General features: G+C 43.1%; 1 protein-coding gene across 1 annotated transcript in view; it reads left to right on the top strand.

Moving 5' to 3' along the window:
- The window catches only part of PTPRQ (protein tyrosine phosphatase receptor type Q), a 536318-nt gene that overhangs the window by 193914 nt on the left and 321529 nt on the right, over nt 1-20875 (top strand). The window contains exon 18 of the mRNA XM_069762319.1: nt 12602-12722. Coding sequence (XP_069618420.1) covers nt 12602-12722 — 121 coding nt within the window. The remainder of the gene's footprint in view (nt 1-12601; nt 12723-20875) is intronic.

The following is a 20875-nucleotide window of genomic DNA, read 5'->3' as shown; positions in this document are numbered from 1 at the left end:
CAAAATACTTAATAAGTACCATTTTCCACATATCTACTTTACAGCAGCACAGTTTTGGAACCAAAATTTTTTTTTGTTAGGGAGTTATAAGGGTTAAAAGTTGACCAGCAATTTCTCATTTTTACAACACCATTTTTTTTTTAGGGACCACATCTCATTTGAAGTCATTTTGAGGGGTCTATATGATAGAAAATACCCAAGTGTGACACCATTCTAAAAACTGCACCCCTCATGGTGCTCAAAACCATATTCAAGAAGTTTATTAACCCTTCTGGTGCTTCACAGGAATTTTTGGAATGTTTAAATAAAAATTAACATTTAACTTTTTTTCACACTAAATTTATTTCAGCTCCAATTTGTTTTATTTTACCAAGGGTAACAGGAGAAAATGGACCACATAAGTTGTTGTACAATTTGTCCTGAGTACACCGATACCCCATATGTGGGGGTAAACCACTGTTTGGGCGCATGACAGAGCTCGGAAGCGAAGGAGCGCCATTTGACTTTTCAATGCAAAATTGACTGGAATCGAGATGGGACACCATGTTGCGTTTGGAGAGCCCCTGATGTGCCTAAACATTGAAACCCCACACAAGTGACACCATTTTGGAAAGTAGACCCCCTAAGGAACTTATCTAGAGGTGTGGTGAGCATTTTGACCCACCAAGTGCTTCACAGAAGTTTATAATGCAGAACCGTAAAAATAAAAAATCATATTTTTTCACTAAAAAATTATCTTTTCGCCCCCAATGTTTTATTTTCCCAAGGGTAAGAGAAGAAATCGGACCCCAAAAGTTGTTGTACAATTTGTCCTGAGTACGCTGATACCCCATATGTGGGGGTAAACCACTGTTTGGGCGCATGGGAGAGCTCGGAAGGGAAGGAGCACCGTTTGACTTTTCAATGCAAAATTGACAGGAATTGAGATGGGACGCCATGTTGCGTTTAGAGAGCCACTGATGTGCCTAAACATTGAAACCCCCCACAAGTGACACCATTTTGGAAACTAGACCCCCTAAGGAACTTATCTAGATGTGTTTTGAGCACTTTGACCCACCAAGGGCTTCACAGAAGTTTATAATGCAGAACCGTAAAAATAAAACAAAAATTTTTTCCCACAAAAAATTATTTTTTTAGCCCCCAGTTTTGTATTTTCCCGAGGGTAACAGGAGAAATTGGATCCCAAAATTTGTTGCCCAATTTGTCCTGAGTGCGATTATACACAATATGTGGGGGGAACCACTGTTTGGGCACATGGGAGGGCTCAGAAGGGAAGGAGCGCCATTTGGAATGCAGACTTAGATGGAATGGTCTGCAGGTGTCACATTGCGTTTGCAGAGCCCCTAATGTACCTAAACAGTAGAAACCCCCCACAAGTGACACCATTTTGGAAAGTAGACCCCCTAAGGAACTTATCTAGATGTGTTTTGAGCGCTTTGACCCACCAAGGGCTTCACAGAAGTTTACAATGCAGAGCCGTAAAAATAAAACAAAAATTTTTTCCCACAAAAATTATTTTTTAGCCCCCAGTTTTGTATTTTCCCGAGGGTAACAGGAGAAATTGGACCCCAAAATTTGTTGTCCAATTTGTCCTGAGTGCGCTGATACCCCAAAAGTGGGGGGGAACCACTGTTTGGGTGCATGGGAGGGCTCGGAAGGGAAGGAGCTCCATTTGGAATGCAGACTTAAGGTACCTTCACACATAACGATATTGTTAATGATATCGTTGCTTTTTGTGACGTAGCAACGATATCGTTAATAAAATCATTATGTGTGACAGCGACCAACGATCAGGCCCCTGCTGGGAGATCGTTGGTCGCTGAAGAAAGTCCAGAACTTTATTTCGTCGCTGGACTCCCTGCTGACATGGCTGGATCGGTGTGTGTGACACCGATCCAGCGATGTCTTCACTGGTAACCAGGGTAAACATCGGGTAACTAAGCGCAGGGCCGCGCTTAGTAACCCGATGTTTACCCTGGTTACCATCCTAAAAGTAACAAAAAACAAACACTACATACTTACCTAACGCTGTCTGTCCTCCAGCGCTGTGCTCTGCACTCCTCCTGTACTGGCTGTGAGCGTCGGTCAGCCGGAAAGCAGAGCGGTGACGTCACCGCTCTGCTTTCCGGCCGCTGTGCTCACAGCCAGTACAGGAGCAAGCAGGGAGGGAGGTAAGACCCTCGCAGCAACGCGATCACATCGCGTTGCTGCGGGGGGCTCAGGGAAGCCCGCAGGGAGCCCCCTTCCTGCGGGAAGCTTCCCTATACCGCCGGCACATCGCGATCATCTTTGATCGCGGTGTGCCAGGGGTTAATGTGCCGGGGGCGGTCCGTGACCGCTCCTGGCACATAGTGCCGGATGTCAGCTGCGATAGGCAGCTGACACCCGGCCGCGATCGTCGGCGCTCCCCCTGTGAGCGCTGCCGATCGCATATGACGTACTATCCCGTCCGGGGTCATAGGGGCCCACCCCACCTCGACGGGATAGTACGTCTAATGTCAGAAAGGGGTTAAAAAATCATAATTTTCTATTGTCCTAAAAATTAGCATATCGTTATCTAGCAGTTGTGCGACTGGCACAATCTGGGTACAGATAATCTTACGTGACAATTTAACAGGATAATAATCTTCAATGTGTCAGCAGGAGGTTACAAAAAATTCTAATTTTCTATTGGTTTAAAAAAATAGCGTTTCTATGTCTGGCAGTTGTTCGTCTGGCGCAATCTGGGTAGAGATAATCGCACGTGACAATTTAGCAGGGTCAATAATGTTCATTACTTTGTATTTGGAGTGTGTCAGCAAGACGATTGAAAAAAATCATAATTTTCTATTGGTTTAAAAAATAGTGTATCTTTATCAAGCAGTTGTGTGACTGGTGCAATCCGGGTACAGATAAACGTATGTGGCAATTTAGCAAGGGCAATAATCTTCATTACTCCTTATTTGGAGTGAGTCAGCAAGACGATCTCCAAAAAAATAGCCACACATTGCTAGATATAGTGAAATGGTACATAAGACCTTTGTAAGGGTATTTGAGAAAAATAAAGCCAGTATTTTTTGGTTTTATAAGTATAAAAGATGAGAAAAGGTGACGTTAAGGGATGTGGATGTGTTGGTGCCCGCTAAGGCCGTGTGACAGATCCGAAGGTGACAGTAACTGTCTCCTGGTTCCTTTCAAAATTTGGTCAGCACACTACACCACTAACGAACCCAGACAAGTGTGAGGATGTTGTTGGCTGGATGGCAGACAAATGCTCCAGTGTGTTGACAAGCAGCACCACAAAGTTTTCCACACGGACTGGGCATCTGAATCTTCAACCTGGTCCTTCTTCCTCTCATCATCGAGAGTCCCAGGAGACATGAACCCAATGCTGGCCACTCTGAGGAACTGTTTTGTTCCCTTGAAATTTGTCATGCCTCTCATCGTGCACCATTAAAGAGGGTCATGAGGAGGTGGAGTGCAGTGATGCCCAAACATTTGAGCAGCCACAGCCAGGAGAAAGGCACGTTGGGGAAGGTCAGTTGATGTCTGAAGAGGTTGAGGCGCAGTTGCCATCAGGTCAGCTCAGAAGGAGAATTATATTGAGGAGTTTGAAGACGATATGGTCAATGATGAGGCTACTGATCCATCCTGGGACGGTGGCACACCTAGCAAGCACAGCAGTGCAGAGAGGGATGGATACGTAGCAAGAAAACAGGCAAGAAGAGGTAGTGTTTTGCCCAGAGGTAGAACTGTGTCAACTGTTCCACAGAGCCCCCCCACTCAGCTAGATAACAGGCCAAGGGTGCGTTGTCCCCCTGTAATTTGCAGCATCTGCCAAACCAAGCTAAGAAGAGGCAAGAACACTGCCAACCTGAGCACCACCAGCATGCAAAAGCACATGGCAACAAAGCACACCAGTAGGTGGTCGGAATGCCTGGGTACCAAATCAGTGTCTGAGAGTGAAACCATTGCCCCTTCCCCTGTGTTATGGCCTTCCCAATCTGCTGACCATCAAGCAGGTATTGAGCCTCCTGTCCACAACCAGCAGTTGCACACACACAAAAGTCAGCAACCATGTCCACTTCGTTGTCCCAGGGCAGCCTTCCGTTGTCTCCGGCCCAGACATTTAATAGAAAGCAGAAATATTCAGCTACCCACCCACAGGCCCAAACGCTAAACACGTTTGGTGGTTGCAGCCCCATGGTACTCAATTCCCAGCTGACACTATTTTTCCCGGTGTGCCATCCCCGCACTACATAAGCACGTGTTACATAATATCAGCCGTGCTCTGGCCAAATCAGTCACAGGAAAGGTCCACCTAACCACAGACACGTGGACAAGTTCTTGTGGACAGGGACGATACATTTCCCTGACGGCACCCTCGGTTAACCTGGTGGAGTGTGGGACACAGTCAGAAGCTGGGACATCACACATCTTACCCACACCAAGAATTGCGGGCCCAACTTCCATCAGGGTTTCAGTCTCCTCGTATTACACTTCCTGTCTCTCCTCATCCTCAGTTGATCTAGCCTCTCCATCACTCCCCAGCTGGGAAATCTGCAGCACTGCCTTGGTGAAGTGGCAGCACACTCTGCTGAAGCTCATCTGTAAAGGTGATAAAGCTCACAACTCAGCTGAGCTGTTGAAAGGGATAAAAGAACAGACTGATCAGTGGCTCTCCCCTCTGAACCTCCAACCAGGTCTGGTTGTATGCGATAATGGGCGTAATTTGGTGGCAGCTTTAAAGCTCGGCAAGCTGATACACGTTCCATGCATGGCCCACATACTGAACTTGGTTGTACAGCAGTTTTTAGAAACATACCCTGACTTACCTGACCAACTTGCCAAGGTACGCCGCATCAGCGCAAATTTCCGAAAGTCATCTCAGGCTTTCACCTGTCTAGCTTCAGTGCAGCAGCACTTTAATTTGCCTCTTTAATGACTGATTTGTGACCTGCCCACACGCTGGAATTCAACCTTTCATATGTTGGCAAGGCTTAATGAGCAGCAGAGTGCAGTATCTGAATTCCAGCTTCTCAATGCCGGTCAGAGTAACACTCATCCCTAATTCATGACAACTGCCAAGTGGGCGTGTATCCCTGACCTTTGTGAGGTTCTTCAAAACTTTAAGTACTGCACCAAGATGGTGAGTGCTGATAACAATAAATAATAATAATCTTTATCTTTATATAGTGCTCACATATTCTGCAGTGCTTTACAGTTTGCACACATTATCATCGCTGTCCCTGATGGGGCTCACAATCTAGATAGATGACGCTATTATGAGCATAACCATCTTACTGCTCTGTCTATTAAAACGTTCGCTGCAGAATCTGAAAGAGGAAGCTTTGAATGCTTAGCTGGTGGCTATGGAGCAAGATATTACAGTGGCTGATACCACACTGCTCAGCGTCACACAGTATTCTCAGGCCACATTAGGGGATGACGAGGAACAAGATGAGGAAGGGGAGGAACAGGATTTCTTGCTCTGTGCTACAGAGGGCACTCCCAATCCCAGGTTCATGCCTGTCCAACATGGATGGCCTGAAGAGGAGGAGGAGGCTACGCATCGTGAAGAAGAGAGGATGGTTACTGTTGTTCCTGGTGAGGACACTGAACGTTTGACTCTTTGTAGTCTGCCACACATGCCCAGATGCCTTTACCAAAACCCTCGCTTGAAAGACATTATGTCCACCATGAAATACTGGCTGTGCACCTTTGTTGACCCATGGTACAAGAAGAAATTTTATTTTCTAATGTTGGAAGCAGGCATGCCATTTTCAAAGCATGCATGCCAGAGGACCGTAGTGGAAGACTTGCTTAAATGATTACCCTCAGACAAAGCTGGTGGCAGAGGTACCGACTCTTTTCACCCACAAGAATTACAGGGGAGACCCACAAACACCAGGTGCAACTCAGGGGGGGAATGTCCACCATCCGGGCCATTTTTATGAGATCGTCCCATCAGCAAGGGCAATCTGTGGATGTACCTATGATGAGGAGGGAGAAGTTGACCATGGTGGTGAAGGACTACTTAAATGACCATACCAGCATCCTTCCTGATTCTTCAGTGCCCTTTAACTATTGGTTGTCCAAGCTACACATTTGGCCTGACCTCTCCTTGTACACCTTGGAGGTGCTGACATGCCCTGCTGTGAGTGTGTTGTCTAAGCGTTTTTAGTTTGGCAGGTGCAATCATAATGGGTAGGCACACACGGCATAATGCAGACAGGCTGACTCTTCTAAAATTGAACAAGGGCTGGATTTCCTTCGACTTTGTAAGCCCTACAGATGACAGCAACTTTATGTAAATGCAGGCCAAATGTTTTTTTTTTAAGTTGTCTTAACTTCCATCCCTTACCATCCAAAATGGTTTTGTTCAGGAGCTCAACTCCTCCTCTTCCTGCTTCTACAACAAGTACTTAGTTAGTGTTCATCAATGTGTACCCCACATGGGTATTGTTTTGTCTCCTATAATAACTGCAAGGAGCATTGTGATGTCCCTATCATGATGTCTATCAGCTGATCTGAGAGAAACCCCTTTGCTAATTTTTTGAAACCTTTGCACATTGTGCAATAGTGAAACTTATACTCTCTATTTCTATTGTTTGTAATAACTGTAAAGTGTATTATGATGTCCCCATCATGGTGTATTTTAGCATGCGTGATAGTCGCGTTGGGTAATTTTTTGGAAACCTTTGCACATTGTGCAATGGTGAAACTTGTACTCCCTATCTCTACCTATTGTAATAACTGCAAAATGTATTGTGAGGAACCCATCACTGTCTCTTTCAGTGTGTATGATACAGCCCCCTTGGGGTAATTTTTGGAAACCTTTGTACATTGCGCAATGGTCAAATTTCTACTCTTAATCTCTATGTATTCTATTATTATTTTTTTTTATTTTGTTGCCCTTGTCACGGTCTCTTTAAACGTGTATCTGGTAGCCTGATGTTGTTTTTTTGTGTCTGCACTTGGACATTTGTGAGCATAAATGCATTAATGTGACTTGTATTGTTCAAGATTATTGTACCTGTTTTTATTATGTATACCTCTCCTCACATGTAAAGCGCCATGGAATAAATGGCACTATAATAAAAAATAATAATAATAATACATTTTTCAGGTTTCAACCTTACACAGAATAAAAATATGAGTAATGAAACATGCTCTATATATGCTGCTGGTTCTAAAATCTTACCCACACATCCCTTTATAAAGGAAAGTTCGACATAATACCTCTATTAGCATACGCCATATACTGCTCATATATGCAGCACCCCAGTAGGTGGGCAGAACACCTCGATACAAAATATGTGTCTGACGGTGAAACCGTTGGCCCTCCCTCTGTGTTACAACCTTCCCAATCTGCTGTCCAGGAAGGAGTTGCTGATGTTTCCTGTCCACAACTTGCAGTTGCAGAGACACAACAGTCAGCAACCATGTCCAGTTCGTTGTCCCAGGGCAGCATTCACTTGTCCCTTGTCAGCATATATGTGTGTTCACAAATTGTTAGTTAGATAGGGCATACATATTTGTTAGCAATTTATATTGTCCGGTGCTGGACAAAGACCATTGCTGACTTTTCCATGCTCCTAAATGAGTCTTGTGTTTCTTTATTAAACTGTTGATTCACTCACATTTTCTAAATTTGTATCCTTACAAAAAAATGGTGATGGGGCATTGGCCAGTTTCTGTATTTTTTGAAGCACGTCTAAGAGACTGGTTTAATACACTCCACAGACCTATTTAGGCCTCAGCCGTACACATATTGGACAATGGTCATTGCCACACTAAGGTCTTAACCTTAACTCTGTAGCACTGCCTGTCACATGAGTAATACACTCCACGGACCTCGACACTGTCTGGGACATATCCTGTAATTACTCCATTGTTGCTCAAAACTATGCAAAAAATACATTCTGCCTGGTTTCCAGAAGAAGTGCATAGATTGTTCAGTGGCACTCCTGTCTCTTTCCCTTGAAGCGGCTGCTTCCAAGTAAAATGAGGCTTGTTTATGTTCCTGACATGGGTTTCAGGCTTTTGGTGTCTGGTAGAATCCTCTTTACTGACATTGATCATACAGCTCCCCAACTCCTGTATTATATTCATTTTACAGTGGCTTCACCCGCTATGGCAGTGGTTCCATTGGGATCCGGTGGTAAAAATGAACTGTGGCCCTTACAAAATGAAGGTTTCACATCAGAGGTGGTCCTCTGAAAATTAAAAGCGAGGGCCGCATAATGAAATGGGGGTGGACATGGTGGTGGTGGTGGGCAAAGTCCAAAATTCAAATGTTTGAATTGCGGGTTTGAAATTGTAGACCTGCTGATCAGCTGTAATGGAATGGGGAATATGTATTCCACTATCTCACTATCTGACTAACTATTTGGCATGAGGGAGGGACCTCCCGAATGTAGGAGTGAGAGCTCACCCAAATGTATGATACACGGCCACCTGAGGGCCCTTGCCAAACTCAGGATTCAAGGCACCTGCTGACTACTTGTCAGCGATGGCTGCATAATGACATGGCAGTGGACAAGGTGGTGGTAGCAGTCAATGCCCAAAATTCAAATGAGCATATTTGAAATAGAATTGTAAAGAGATGAGGCATGAGGGAGGGTCCTCCCAAATGTAAGAGTGAGATCCCTCAAAAATGTAAAAAATAAAGCCAAAACACTCCATGTGAACATATGATAAAGGGGAGGTACATTTTTTTTTAATTATTTTAATTTTGCATTATATACATGTAACTATAAAGGAAATAATGTTTCTTAGCATTTTTCCCTTTAAAAAAAATGTTTTGGTTTGATAGGTCTTTTTAAAAAGCCGTAAAACCGGCGCAATAGTCTGACAACATTATTCCCAGATACCATATGTGAGTCAGAAAGGCATGCAGGCATCTTCTCCATGCTTCTCCCATTTAGTTTTAGCTCTTTCCCATCCATTTCAGCTTTTGTCTCAGGCCCCCAGACCTGTTTGTTGGGTTCAGCAGAAAAATATTCGGCTTTCCCGTTGACTTGCATTGGATTTTTTTATTTGGTACAAATACACGGATATTAGAAATATTTGTGTAGATTTTCCAGAATCCGAATATTTCACTATTCGATCATCACTAATCTTCACAACTCTGATAATAGAATTTTGCTTAACTGTAGTTCCATTGAAAGAGAAGAATAATTGTTGGGGGACTCTGCAGTGAAGCCCCCAGGGATCAGGCAACTATTTACTAGAAATGAGCGAATTTGCTCGGGTCCCTGCTTATTCAGTAACCTATAACGCTTACCAAATAACCTGCAGAGGGAACCCGGCTTCCTGGATCATACCTGCTGATCAGCTGTTTAGCTCCACAGCTGCATGTGTCGTGGCTGTGTGACAGTCACAACACATGCATGGAGAGCCCAACACACAGGCTCTCCATGCATGAGTCATGACTGTGACACAGCCACGACACATGCAGCTGTGGAGACAAACAGCTGATCAGCAGGAGCGATCCAGGAAGCAGGGTTCCCTCTGCAGCTTTTTTGGTAAGCGCTGTAGCTTGCGAAATAAGCAGGGACCCGAGCAAATTCGCTCATTTCTAGTAAATAGTTGCCTGATCAACAATTATTCTTCTGTTTCAATGGAACTACGGTTAAGCAAAATTCTATTATCAGAGTTGTGAAGATTAGTGATGATCGAATAGTGAAATATTCGGATTCTGAAAGCAACTCTACTATTTAACCATCTTTTGGATAGGTAATAACTTGCATTGTGGGACACCCTCACAAACTCAATGTCCAACATAAAAAATATAATTGTATGATATAGAAAGCAAATTTTCAAAATTCAAAATGTAGCAGTTAGCCCCTTCCCGACATGCGACGTACATACTGTATAATGCTCTGCGGGAGCTGCTTTTCCGCAAACAGCAGTATATGTACAGAAGCACGATTGCTATACGAGATCTGACACCCTGCAGCAACGCCTACAATCGGTGCATTTAAACCCTCTGATGCCGCTCTCAGTAGTGACAGTGGCATATAGGAGCATCACACAGGGATGAATTCATTGAAAGGTTTAATTGGAAAAATGGGGTAACTTATGGAGAGGTTCTGCTGTTCTGGCATCTCAGGTGCTCTGCCAATGTAACATGGCACTCGCAAACAAGTGCAGCAAATCTGCATCTTCTTAGCTTTGCACTGTAACTCAGACGTAGTTTTTGACCACATATGGGGCATCTGTGAATGGAGGAGAAAATGTACAACAAACTTTGGGGTCAATTTTCTCCTTTTGCCCTTGTAAAAATACAAAATGTGTAGCTGGAAACAATTTTTGTGGGAAAAATTTGTTTTTTTTTTTATTTTCATGGCCTAACATTATAAACTTCTGTGAAGCAATTGGGGGCTCAAGGTGCTCAATACACATCTAAATAATGTCTAGTTTCCAAAATGGTGTCATTTGTGGAGGGTTTCTACTGTTTAGGATCTTGAAGGGCTCTCCAAATGCGACACGGTGTCCGCTAATTATTCCATCAAATTTTGCATTCAAAAAGTCAAATGCGTTCCTTCCCTTCTAAACCCTGCCATGCTCCCAAACAGTTGTATTCACCCACATATGGGGTATCGGCGTACTCAGGAGAAATTACACAACAAATTGTATGTATCAATTTCTCCTGTTAACCTTATTAAAATTTAAAATATGGAGTTAAAAAGATTTATTTGGGAAAAATTCGATTTTTTTATTTCCACGGCTCTACGTTATAAAATTCTATGAAGCACCTGTGGGTTCAAGGTGCTCAATACACACCTAGATAAGTTCCCTGAGGGGTCTAGTTTGTAAAATGGTGTCACTTGTTGGGAATTTCCACTGTTCAGGCGCATCAGGGGCTCTCCAAACATGACATGGCGTCCGCTAATTTTGCCAGCAAATTTTACATTCAAAAAGTGAAATGGCTCTCCTTCCTTTCCGAGCCCTGCCGTGTGCCCAAACAGTAGATTTCCCCCACATATGGGGTATTGGCATGCTTAGGAGAAGTTGCACAACAAACTTTATGGCCTACTTTCTCCTGTTACCCTTGCAAAAGTAAAAAAAATAGGTCTAAAGGAAATTTTTTGTGAAAGAAAAGAATGTTTATTTTTTCCTTCCACATTCCAAAAATTCCTGTGAAGAACCTGAAGGATTAATAAACTTCTTGAATGTGGGTTTGAGTACCATGAGGGGTGCAGTTTTTAGAATGGTGTCACTTTTCAGTATTTTCTGTCATATAGGCCCCTCAAAGTCACTTCAAATGTGAGGTGGTCCCTTAAAAAAATGGTTTTGCAAATTTTGTTGTAATAATGAGAAATCACTGGTCAACTTTTAACCCTTATAACTTATTAACAAAAAAAAATTATGTTTCAAAAATTGTGCTGATGTAAAGTAGACATGTGGGAAATGTTATTTTGTGTGAAAACTATATTGTGCGATATGACTCTTTGATTTAAGGGCATAAAAATTAAAAGTTTGAAAATGGCAAAATTTCCATTTTTTTCACAAATAAACTTATCATATCAAAGAAATTTCACCACTATCATAAAGTAGAATGTGTCACGAGAAAACAATCTCAGAATCAGTCGGATCCATTGAAGCGTTTCAGAGCTAGACTGCTGTCACACGATCAGTATTTGGTCAGTATTTTACATCAGTATTTGTAAGCCAAAACCAGGAGTGGAACAATCTGCATTTATCACCCACTCCTGGTTTTGGCTTACAAATACTAATGTAAAATACTGACCAAATACTGCGAGTGTGACGGCAGCCTTATGATCTCATAAAGTGACACTAGTCAGAATTGTAAAAATTGTCCTGGTTAGGAAGGTGAAAACAGACTTCGGGATGAAGGGGTTAAAGGTCAGCTCTGGAATGAAGCTCGTGGGCATTAAAGATAAGCAAAATTTTAATTTTATGTACCTCAAAAATGTTGTCCAAAAGATGTGTTAGAAAAGATCACTACGGTATGTATTTATAACTTAATTTCCAAGCTACAAGCATGGCCTCCTGTGCTGTACAATTTATGAATGGCTTTGGGACTACAGGATGCAGAAGATATATTTGACATATGTATTATTTTCTGTTTTAATAATGTGGCATCAGAGTGTGTTATATGTTGGGTAGCGTGGAATGGTTTAAGCCCTGCATGCAATCCCATATTTTTATGATCTCTCAATGTTATGCCCAGCAGGAATTTTCCCACCTCTTGAAGCTTGAAATAATTATTTCCAGCTTTCTTCCCCCAGTGGAATTGTGTTGCAAATTACTTTATTTTTACATGCATTCACACCTATAAAACAAATTTTTCTTTTATTGGAACAAAAAAATATAAAGGCACAGAATTTGTAGAATATATTAAGCAAAGTGCTGTGGTATGCCTACTGATCTGTGTTCTCATGAAATCGTACTTTCCATTGAATCACAAAAACAGATGTGTTAATACTGCCATGAAAAATTGTCCTTCATTTTTGTAGCCAAGAAAGTAACACAGTCTTATTGGAGCCGATAGAGTTCAAATACCTGATCATGCATTTTTTAAGTTTCCTTTCATTGGATGGTTTGAGCCAAGTGTGTCAATTTTCATTCACTTAATATTTTGTTCTTACAGCACCATCCACCCCTCCTCGCTTCCTCTCTGTAAGTCAGCTATCCAGCACGCTTGTGAGGTTATCATGGCTACCTCCTTTGGAGCCAAATGGAATTATACTTTTCTACACACTGTATATCTGGTAAGACAAAACACATGCTGGCAGATCTCTCATTTTATTTGCAAGTTCTATACAGTATATCTACAGTATGCGCATCCTATTGTTCAGAGTGATTATACATTTGGGGTTTAATGGTCCCGATTCATAATTTGCCTTTGCAATTTCATTATCTTGCCTCTCTATTTGCGATTTTGGATTTTGTGCCAAGCTCATCAAAATGTTTTAAGAATTGGCATAAATTCAAACATGCATGTTTTTTTTTTTTTTGCATTTTACCCTTTTTAGGCCAAGTTCACAAGTTCAGTATTTTATGTAAGTATTTGTAAGCCCAAATCCGGAGTGGAACAGTCAGAGGAAAAGTATAATAAAAACACGTCACCACTTCTGTATTTATCACCCACTCCTGGTTTTGATTTGCAGATACTGAGGTAAAAAGCTGACCAAATACTTAATGTGTGAATGTGGCCTCAGATTCAAGCATAATACATTCTTTTCAATAGGCTATAAGCTGCTTTATGATGGTTTTCAACTCCGCAAAAAAAGACATTAATCAGATTTTGTACTTCACCAAGGTGTACTGCACTGCAATTGCACAAAAATGTTTGTGACCTTTCAAAAGGCACAAATAATGACATAGACGAAACATCTGAGTAACCAAAACCATATCCATAATGCCAAGCAAAGCAAAATGAAAAAACAGATTATACCAAGTAATGTTAAATTTTAAAAAATGAAAATTAAATAATGAATAATGACTGTGATGCACTTATTTGCCTCAGATCTGAACCAAACTTGCCAGCCTCATAGGAATACATGTGGCTGCTGAATTTTTGTCAGAAAACTCATGGCCGGTTGGTTCATCGTGTTCCATACTTGGACTGTGAAACACAAATATGTGTATCCAGTCTAAGGCGCAAATAAAAATGTCACATTTAGAACTATTTTTAACACCAGAAAAAGTCACATGAGTAATGTTAATTGTACGACAATGGTTCATTACCCTTCCCTCCCATGGCCATCAAATGGTATCTAGCAGATCTCCGGTTCTGAAACCATTTAAAACTTTCCTGGCTGTCATAACAAAAGATTAGCTTAGATTTTATGTTGTCCAGCGACTTTAAAGGTTAACCCGATCTTTAGTTATTACCTGTTTGACAGGCGGATCCCCTCACCAATCCTGAGAAGGGGGTTCTGTGTTGCCCCACCTGAACGGAGTGGTGGCCAAGCATGTGCAGCACTGTGCATTTACTCTTTATGGTACTGCCAAGTACAGCTCTCAGCTTTTAAGGGGTGCGCATACCTGGGCACAGCTCAGTCGAAATGGGGCTCTGTAGTATGCGACACCTGCTAGGGCGGTGGGGTACTTGGCACCAGGTCAGACGATTCTTAAAGGGTCTGTGGCCCTAGGCACGCAATAAAAGGGATGAGGGAATGTTTGTAGGGATGAAGTTTATATAGGGAAAGGGGATTGTTCGTGACGCCACCTGTGGTACTCAGGCAGGGATGGCTGACGCTGCTTAAACAGACCACTGGGGTTGATGGTGATGTAGCTGAGATGGTTCTGCTCCTCACAGGTGGAGTGGGGCCCCAGGGCTATCGGTACAGTTTTATAAGGCGATTGTGGATGTTGGGATGCAGGACTGAGGTTACTGGAAAGAAGAAAAGGACTAGAGGACACAAGGGCTGCAGTTTTCTTTACCTTTAATTCCTGGTTGAAGGTGCAGTCCGGAGCACCGGTAACAGGTGTTAATAGAGATTCGAGCAGCCTGGAAGCAATTCAGAATCCACCTTGCCAGGTGGGGTTGGAGGCCTCCCTACTGCGCTGTTCTCAGGGTTCTAGATGCTTTATGCTCTACTCAAGTCCCTCTCTCAGTCTGTCCATTAAATGGAACACTACCTGCATGGCAGGCAGCTTGAGCCTGTTCCAGGTGTCACTGTCAAGATCCTGTCAGCACCGAAGCACTGTCACGGCTGAACAGGGTGACTCACCCACACTACAGGAGGACCCGGGGTCAGATACCAAGGAAAACTCAGACAGACGGGACCTGCACAGCGTGCTGAGTATGGTAGAGAACAGGAGGACCTGCGATCATGTGACCACAGGAGGTGGGGCTAGCGTCCTGCTGCTGGAGATGGGTGTAAGTCTTTACAGGGAAACTAAAGTAAATGAGAGGGGAACTCAGGTCGGACAGGTGGGGGTCATACACAGAGAGGGCGGCGCAGTACACAGGGGCAATCAGAAGAATAGTCAGGACGTAGCAAGAGATCAGAAAAACCAGAACGGGCAATAGACAGTACAAAAACAGCAGGCAGAAATCACAACAGCGACAGAACCAAATCAGAAACCAAACAGACAGACTAGTACTTGCACAAAGCAGAGGCACACCAGGGTCAGACACACTCAGCCAATGGTCAGAGTATAAACGACAAGGACTGACCTCAGAGTGAGGCTATAAAAAGCCTCCCAGGACCTAGAAAGAGGCCATAAGATTTAACCCTGCAACTACCTGACCCGAGAGCACAGTAAACCATGACAGTCACTCCCTGGTGGTGACTCGGGGCTCTGGTAGGCTGCTGTACCTGAGGGTGTCAGATGGGGCCAGGAGACCTGCAATCTCCTGCCCTCTGGTTTTAGTTGCGGGGCCTGCAGTCTCCACACAATCAAGGACTCTGGTGTCCGGTCTTGGTGCTCAGTCCTAGGGTGAGCTCAGTTGCAGCTTCAATCTCCCAAGTTCTCTTCACTTGCCTCTTCCTCCTTCACTGTAACAGGTGTTAGAGCTCCCCCTTCTGGCCTGGAGTCTGGAAAGGTGTTGCAAGCTGATGTACCTGGAAAGGGGATCCCTCCTTGCTTCCAGGCATGACATCACCCCCTGTGAGGGAGGCAATGCCACTGTGGCAACCGGACTCCTGGGGTGCCACAAGTACTCTGCTCTTGTGATTGAGGAGGTCTCAGCAGTCAGACCACTCACTGGTCAGCAAATTATTATCACCCATTGCATAAATAGGTTGTAATGTCTAAAGATGGAATAGCTCTTTAACCCCTTTCTGTCAGCTGATGGAATAGTACAACAGCTGGCAGTATCCCCCCCTTTGATGTGGGCTCCGGCGGTGAGCCCACCTCAAAGCTGCGACATGTCAGCTGTTTTGAACAGCAGACATGTGTCCACAATGAGCGCAAGTGGAATCACGATCCGCCCGTGCCCATTAACTAGTTAAATGCCACTGTCAAACTCTGACAGTGGCATTTTACAAGCGCTGCCGGCCGCACGGCCAGAAGTATGCTCACTGCTGACCCCGTCACGTGATCTGGGGTCAGCGATGCGTTGCCATCACAACCAGAGGTTTCCTCGAGACCTCTATGGTTGTTGATGGCAGATTGCTATGAACGCCACCCTGTGGTCGGCGCTCATAGCAAGCCTGTAATTCTGCTGCATAAAGGTGATCTATGTAGCTGAGGCGATCGAGTAGTGGATGCTTCTAGCTTCCCATGGAGGCTATTGAAGCATGCCAAAATTTTAAAAAAAGTGTTTAAAAATATTAAAAAAAAATAAAAAAATTTAAAAGTTCAAATTACCCCCCTTTCGCCCCAATCAAAATAAAAGAATAAAAAAAATAAAACATACACATATTTGGTATCACTGCATTCAGAATCGCCCAATCTATCAATAAAAAATGGATTAACCTGATCGCTAAACGGCATAGCGAGAAAAAAAATCCAAACGCCAAAACTACCTTTTTTTGGGCGCATAAAAATGCAATAACAGGCGATCAAAAGAACATATCTGCACAAAAGTTGTAAAATTAAAAACATCAGCTTGGCATGCAAAAAATAAGCCCTCACCGCCAACCCCAGATCATGAAAAATGGAGACGCTACCGATATTGGAAAATTGCACAATTTTTTTTTAGCACACTTTGGAATTTATTTTTTGCCACTTAGATTAAAGAGAACCTAGACATATTTGGTGTTTATGAACTCGTAATGACCTGGAGAATCATAATGGCAGTTAAAATAAGTTTTAGCTTTTAGTAAACCTAGCAATAAAAGCCAAACAAAAAAAAACAGTGTGGGATTGCACTTTTTTTGCAATTTCATCGCACTTGGAATTTTTTTCCCATTATCTGTTACACGACATGCTAAAACCAATGGTATCATTCAAAAGTACAACTCGTCCCACAAAAAATAAGCCCTCACATGGCCATATTGATGGAAAACTATGGCTCTGGTAAGAAGGGGAGCGAAAACAGAAATAAAAAAATGAAAAAGCTCCGGGGTTTAAGGAGTTAAGCTTTGTCTCTATCCACCGCATATTTTTATGCAGATTTATTCTTTTTTTTTTAAACTTAAGTACAATTACTCTCTGTTGTAAACCTAAAATTTCCCTACAGTATAAAATATGTGGCCCATCTTGATTTAAATACCAATTCCAATAACCAAACACTTGAGTGGGCTACTTTCTGTCAACACTTTTAATTACTAAAATGAATTCATGTTTTAAAAGAAGTTAATCAGTATTATTGTAAAATACTTATTTTTTTAAGATAGCATCAGATTAATCAAAGTGATGCATGAAAAATGATACATGTGGTGCAATTCTCTATGTTACTTTTCTTTTCCTTAAAGGGGTTGCTTATTACCCTAATTCTGTTGCGAGTCGAGTTTCCTCTGCTGCACAGGGGGAATCTCAATCCGTCTCCGCTGCGGTCTCCCATTCTCCTCCAGCCGCAGTGGAGTCTGCTCAGCAGGGACGTCGATCCCAGCGTCTCGCTCAGTCTGACTCTGTGCGAAGAGTTGCTGCTGCTTTTCCTGCTTCTGCCATTAAGGCCAGTGCTGGGCAGTGGCGAGTGGACGTTTCTGGATCTAAGTCCTTGTTTGCACGCACTGAGCATGCCCAGGGCAAGTTCTCCTGTTGGAGATCGAGGGTCACATGCTCAGGTGCTGCAGCACATCCCATTGGTCCTTTTGGCAGGTCTTGGAAGGGCAAAAGTTCTGTAGCCACTTCCTGTGCTGCAACTATATAAACTGCGCATGACCGCACGGCCATGCGCTAGTATTGTCTTGTAAATATGTGTGTGTTGTGAGTGAAAGTCGCTCTTTAAATAACCCTCCCTATTGAATGTCTGTTCGCGGAAGGTGTATGTTTGCTAATCTAGCGCCCGACTTATCCAACAGCACGAAACACACATTGCAGCGTCCTCTTGCTGTATCCGCCTGTACGGCGCTGTGCGCTTGCCTTGCGCTTTCCATACCCAAGCCAGTGTGGTTGGTGGCGTCCGTCAGTGCGGCATTGCTCGCACTCCTGTGCATTCATATATTTGTATTTAGTTACCTTACACACCCAGTTGCGGTGTAGTGCCAGCGAGGGTCTAATCGGACTTCAATCCCAGTTGGGGTTAAGTACGCTGACTACTCGCTCATGCTTTAGGTGCGGTACCGCGATCCTGTGATGCAACAGGATTGCTCCCTTCACGCTGGGTGAGGTTGAACCCACGTGTATATACTTTAGTGTACCGCCATATAGCCTGTATTTACTAGCAGCAGGTTTTCACCTGCACGGTGGACCCCGGACTGCGAACGCATCTGTATCACCTTTCTTGGTGCGTTCCGCCAGTCCTAACAGCTTCTTTTGCCATAAATGCATAAGGATAAAGCCCCTACAGATTGACATATATCGTTTCTGTCAGTTTCATATTGTTTTATGCCTTGCTGTTTCACTTTCTGTGCCCGGGCATCAGCTCTGCTGTCACAGAATATTCATTTGCTCCCTTTTGATTACACTTACCAGGATTCCTTGTGCTGGGCTGCAAGCCAGCAGAGAGCACAGCTCCTGTCACTTCTCCCACAGCTTTACTCGTAGTATTAACACAATCTCCTGTACAGGACACTGTTACAGTGAACAGAAGTAATGCATAAAACATCAGAAGAGCAGCCCTAGTAATAAAGATTATCCTTTACTCCTCAATCATGGATAAGCGGATGGATGAACGTGCAGAAAGATGTATTAATGTTTGCATACAACAGAGAGAATACAGCAAGGTATATATACATTACACAAGGTATAGAGAAAGGTATGTGTACATATACAGTACAGACAAAAGGTTTGGACACACCTTCTCATTTACAGATTTTTCTGTATTTTCCTGACTATGAAAATTGTAAATTCAGACTGAAGGCATCAAAACTATGAATTAACACATGTGGATTTATATACTTAACAAAAAAGTGTGAAACAACTGAAATTATGTCTTATATTCTAGGTTCTTCAAAGTAGCCACCTTTTGCTTTGATGACTGCTTTGCACACTCTTGGCATTCTCTTGATGAGTTTCAAGAGGTAGTCACCGGAAATGGTCTTCCAACAATCTTGAAGGAGTTCCCAGAGATGCTTAGCACTTGTTGGCCCTTTTGCCTTCACTCTGCGGTCCAGCTCACCCCAAACCATCTCGATTGGGTTCAGGTCTGGTGACTGTGGAGGCCAGGTCATCTGGCGTAGCACCCCATCACTCTCCTTCTTGGTCAAATAGCCCTGGAGGCGTGTTTGGGGTCATTGTCCTATTGAAAAATAAATGATGGTCCAACTAAACGCAAACCGGATGGAATAGCATGCCACTGCAAGATGCTGTGGTAGCCATGCTAGTTCAGTATGCCTTCAATTTTGAATAAATCCCCAAAAGTGTCAGCAGCAAAGCACCCCAACACCATCACACCTCCTCCTCCATGCTTCACGATGGGAACCAGGCATGTAGAGTCCATCCGTTCACCTTTTCTGCGTCACACAAAGACATGGTGGTTGGAACCAAAGAGCTCAAATTTGAACTCAACAGACCAAAGCACAGATTTCCAATGGTCTAATATCCATTCCTTGTGTTCTTTAGCCCCCCAAAAATCTCTTTTACTTGTTGCCTGTCCTTAGCAGTGGTTTCCTAGCAGCTATTTTACCATGAAGGCCTACTGCACAAAGTCTCCTCTTAACAGTTGTTGTAGAGATGTGTCTGCTGCTAGAACTCTGTGTGGCATTGACCTGGTCTCTAATGTGAGCTGCTGTTGCCTCAGATAAACTTATCCTCAGAAGCAGAGGTGATTCTTGGTCTTCCTTTCCTGGGGTGGTCTTCATGTGAGCCAGTTTCTTTGTAGCGTTTGATGGTTTTTGCAACTGCACTTGGGACACTTTCAAAGTTTTCCCAATTTTTCGGACTGACTGACCTTCATTTCTTAAAGTAATGACGGCCACTCGTTTTTCTTTACTTAGCTGCTTTTTTCTTGCCATAATACAAATTCTAACAGTCTATTCAGTAGGACTATCAGCTCTATATCCACCAGACTTCTGTTCAACACAACTGATGGTCCCAACCCCATTTATAAGGCAAGAAATCCCACTTATTAAACCTGACAAGGCACACCTGTGAAGTGAAAACCATTTCCGGTGACTACCTCTTGAAGCTCATCAAGAAAATGCCAAGAGTGTGCAAAACAGTCATCAAAACAAAAGGTGGCTACTTTGAAGAACCTAGAATATAAGACATATTTTCAGTTGTTTCACACTTTTTTGTTAAGTATATAATTTCATATGTGTTAATTCATAGTTTTGATGCCTTCAGTGTGAATTTACAATCTTCATAGTCATGAAAATACAGAAAAATCTTTTAATGGGAAGGTGTGTCCAAACTTTTGGTCTGTACTGTATATATACACATATTCTGCTGTATACATACGAATACAAGGAAGGGCTGTGGCTGTAATAAAAATGTGTGCTTTCAGCAATAGCTGTGTGTGCAGCAGCATGCACAGGAGAAGTGGGAGCTCTGCTGAATGGAAAACCACTCAACCACCCATCAGCTATGAGAGCACAGGACTCAGAGAAACGTGGACTTGATATAAAAGGAAGTCAGGGGATTCTTAGCCAGAGATCATATGAAAGAAAATGTTTTTGTCCTGATGAAGAGGTCGTGTAGGACCTTGAAACGCGCTAACCTGTAAACCTATATAATAAAATTCTGTTGATTTTATCCTGCCATCGATCATTCATCAGCAGCACATTGATTGACTCCTCCTTCCTGCTCTTCATGTATCCACATTTTCCGGCATATTTGTCACTACCTCTTCTAATTTTTAGACAGTGCAAGCTTAAACTACACAGTCTTAAAGTGCGCCACGTTTTTTAAAGTGATTCTTGCT

The sequence above is a fragment of the Ranitomeya imitator genome, chromosome 4 (genome assembly GCF_032444005.1).
Source record: "Ranitomeya imitator isolate aRanImi1 chromosome 4, aRanImi1.pri, whole genome shotgun sequence".
NCBI lineage: Eukaryota > Metazoa > Chordata > Amphibia > Anura > Dendrobatidae > Ranitomeya > Ranitomeya imitator.
Note: the sequence above shows the minus strand (reverse complement) of the source record. Positions and strands in the feature narration are given on the sequence as shown.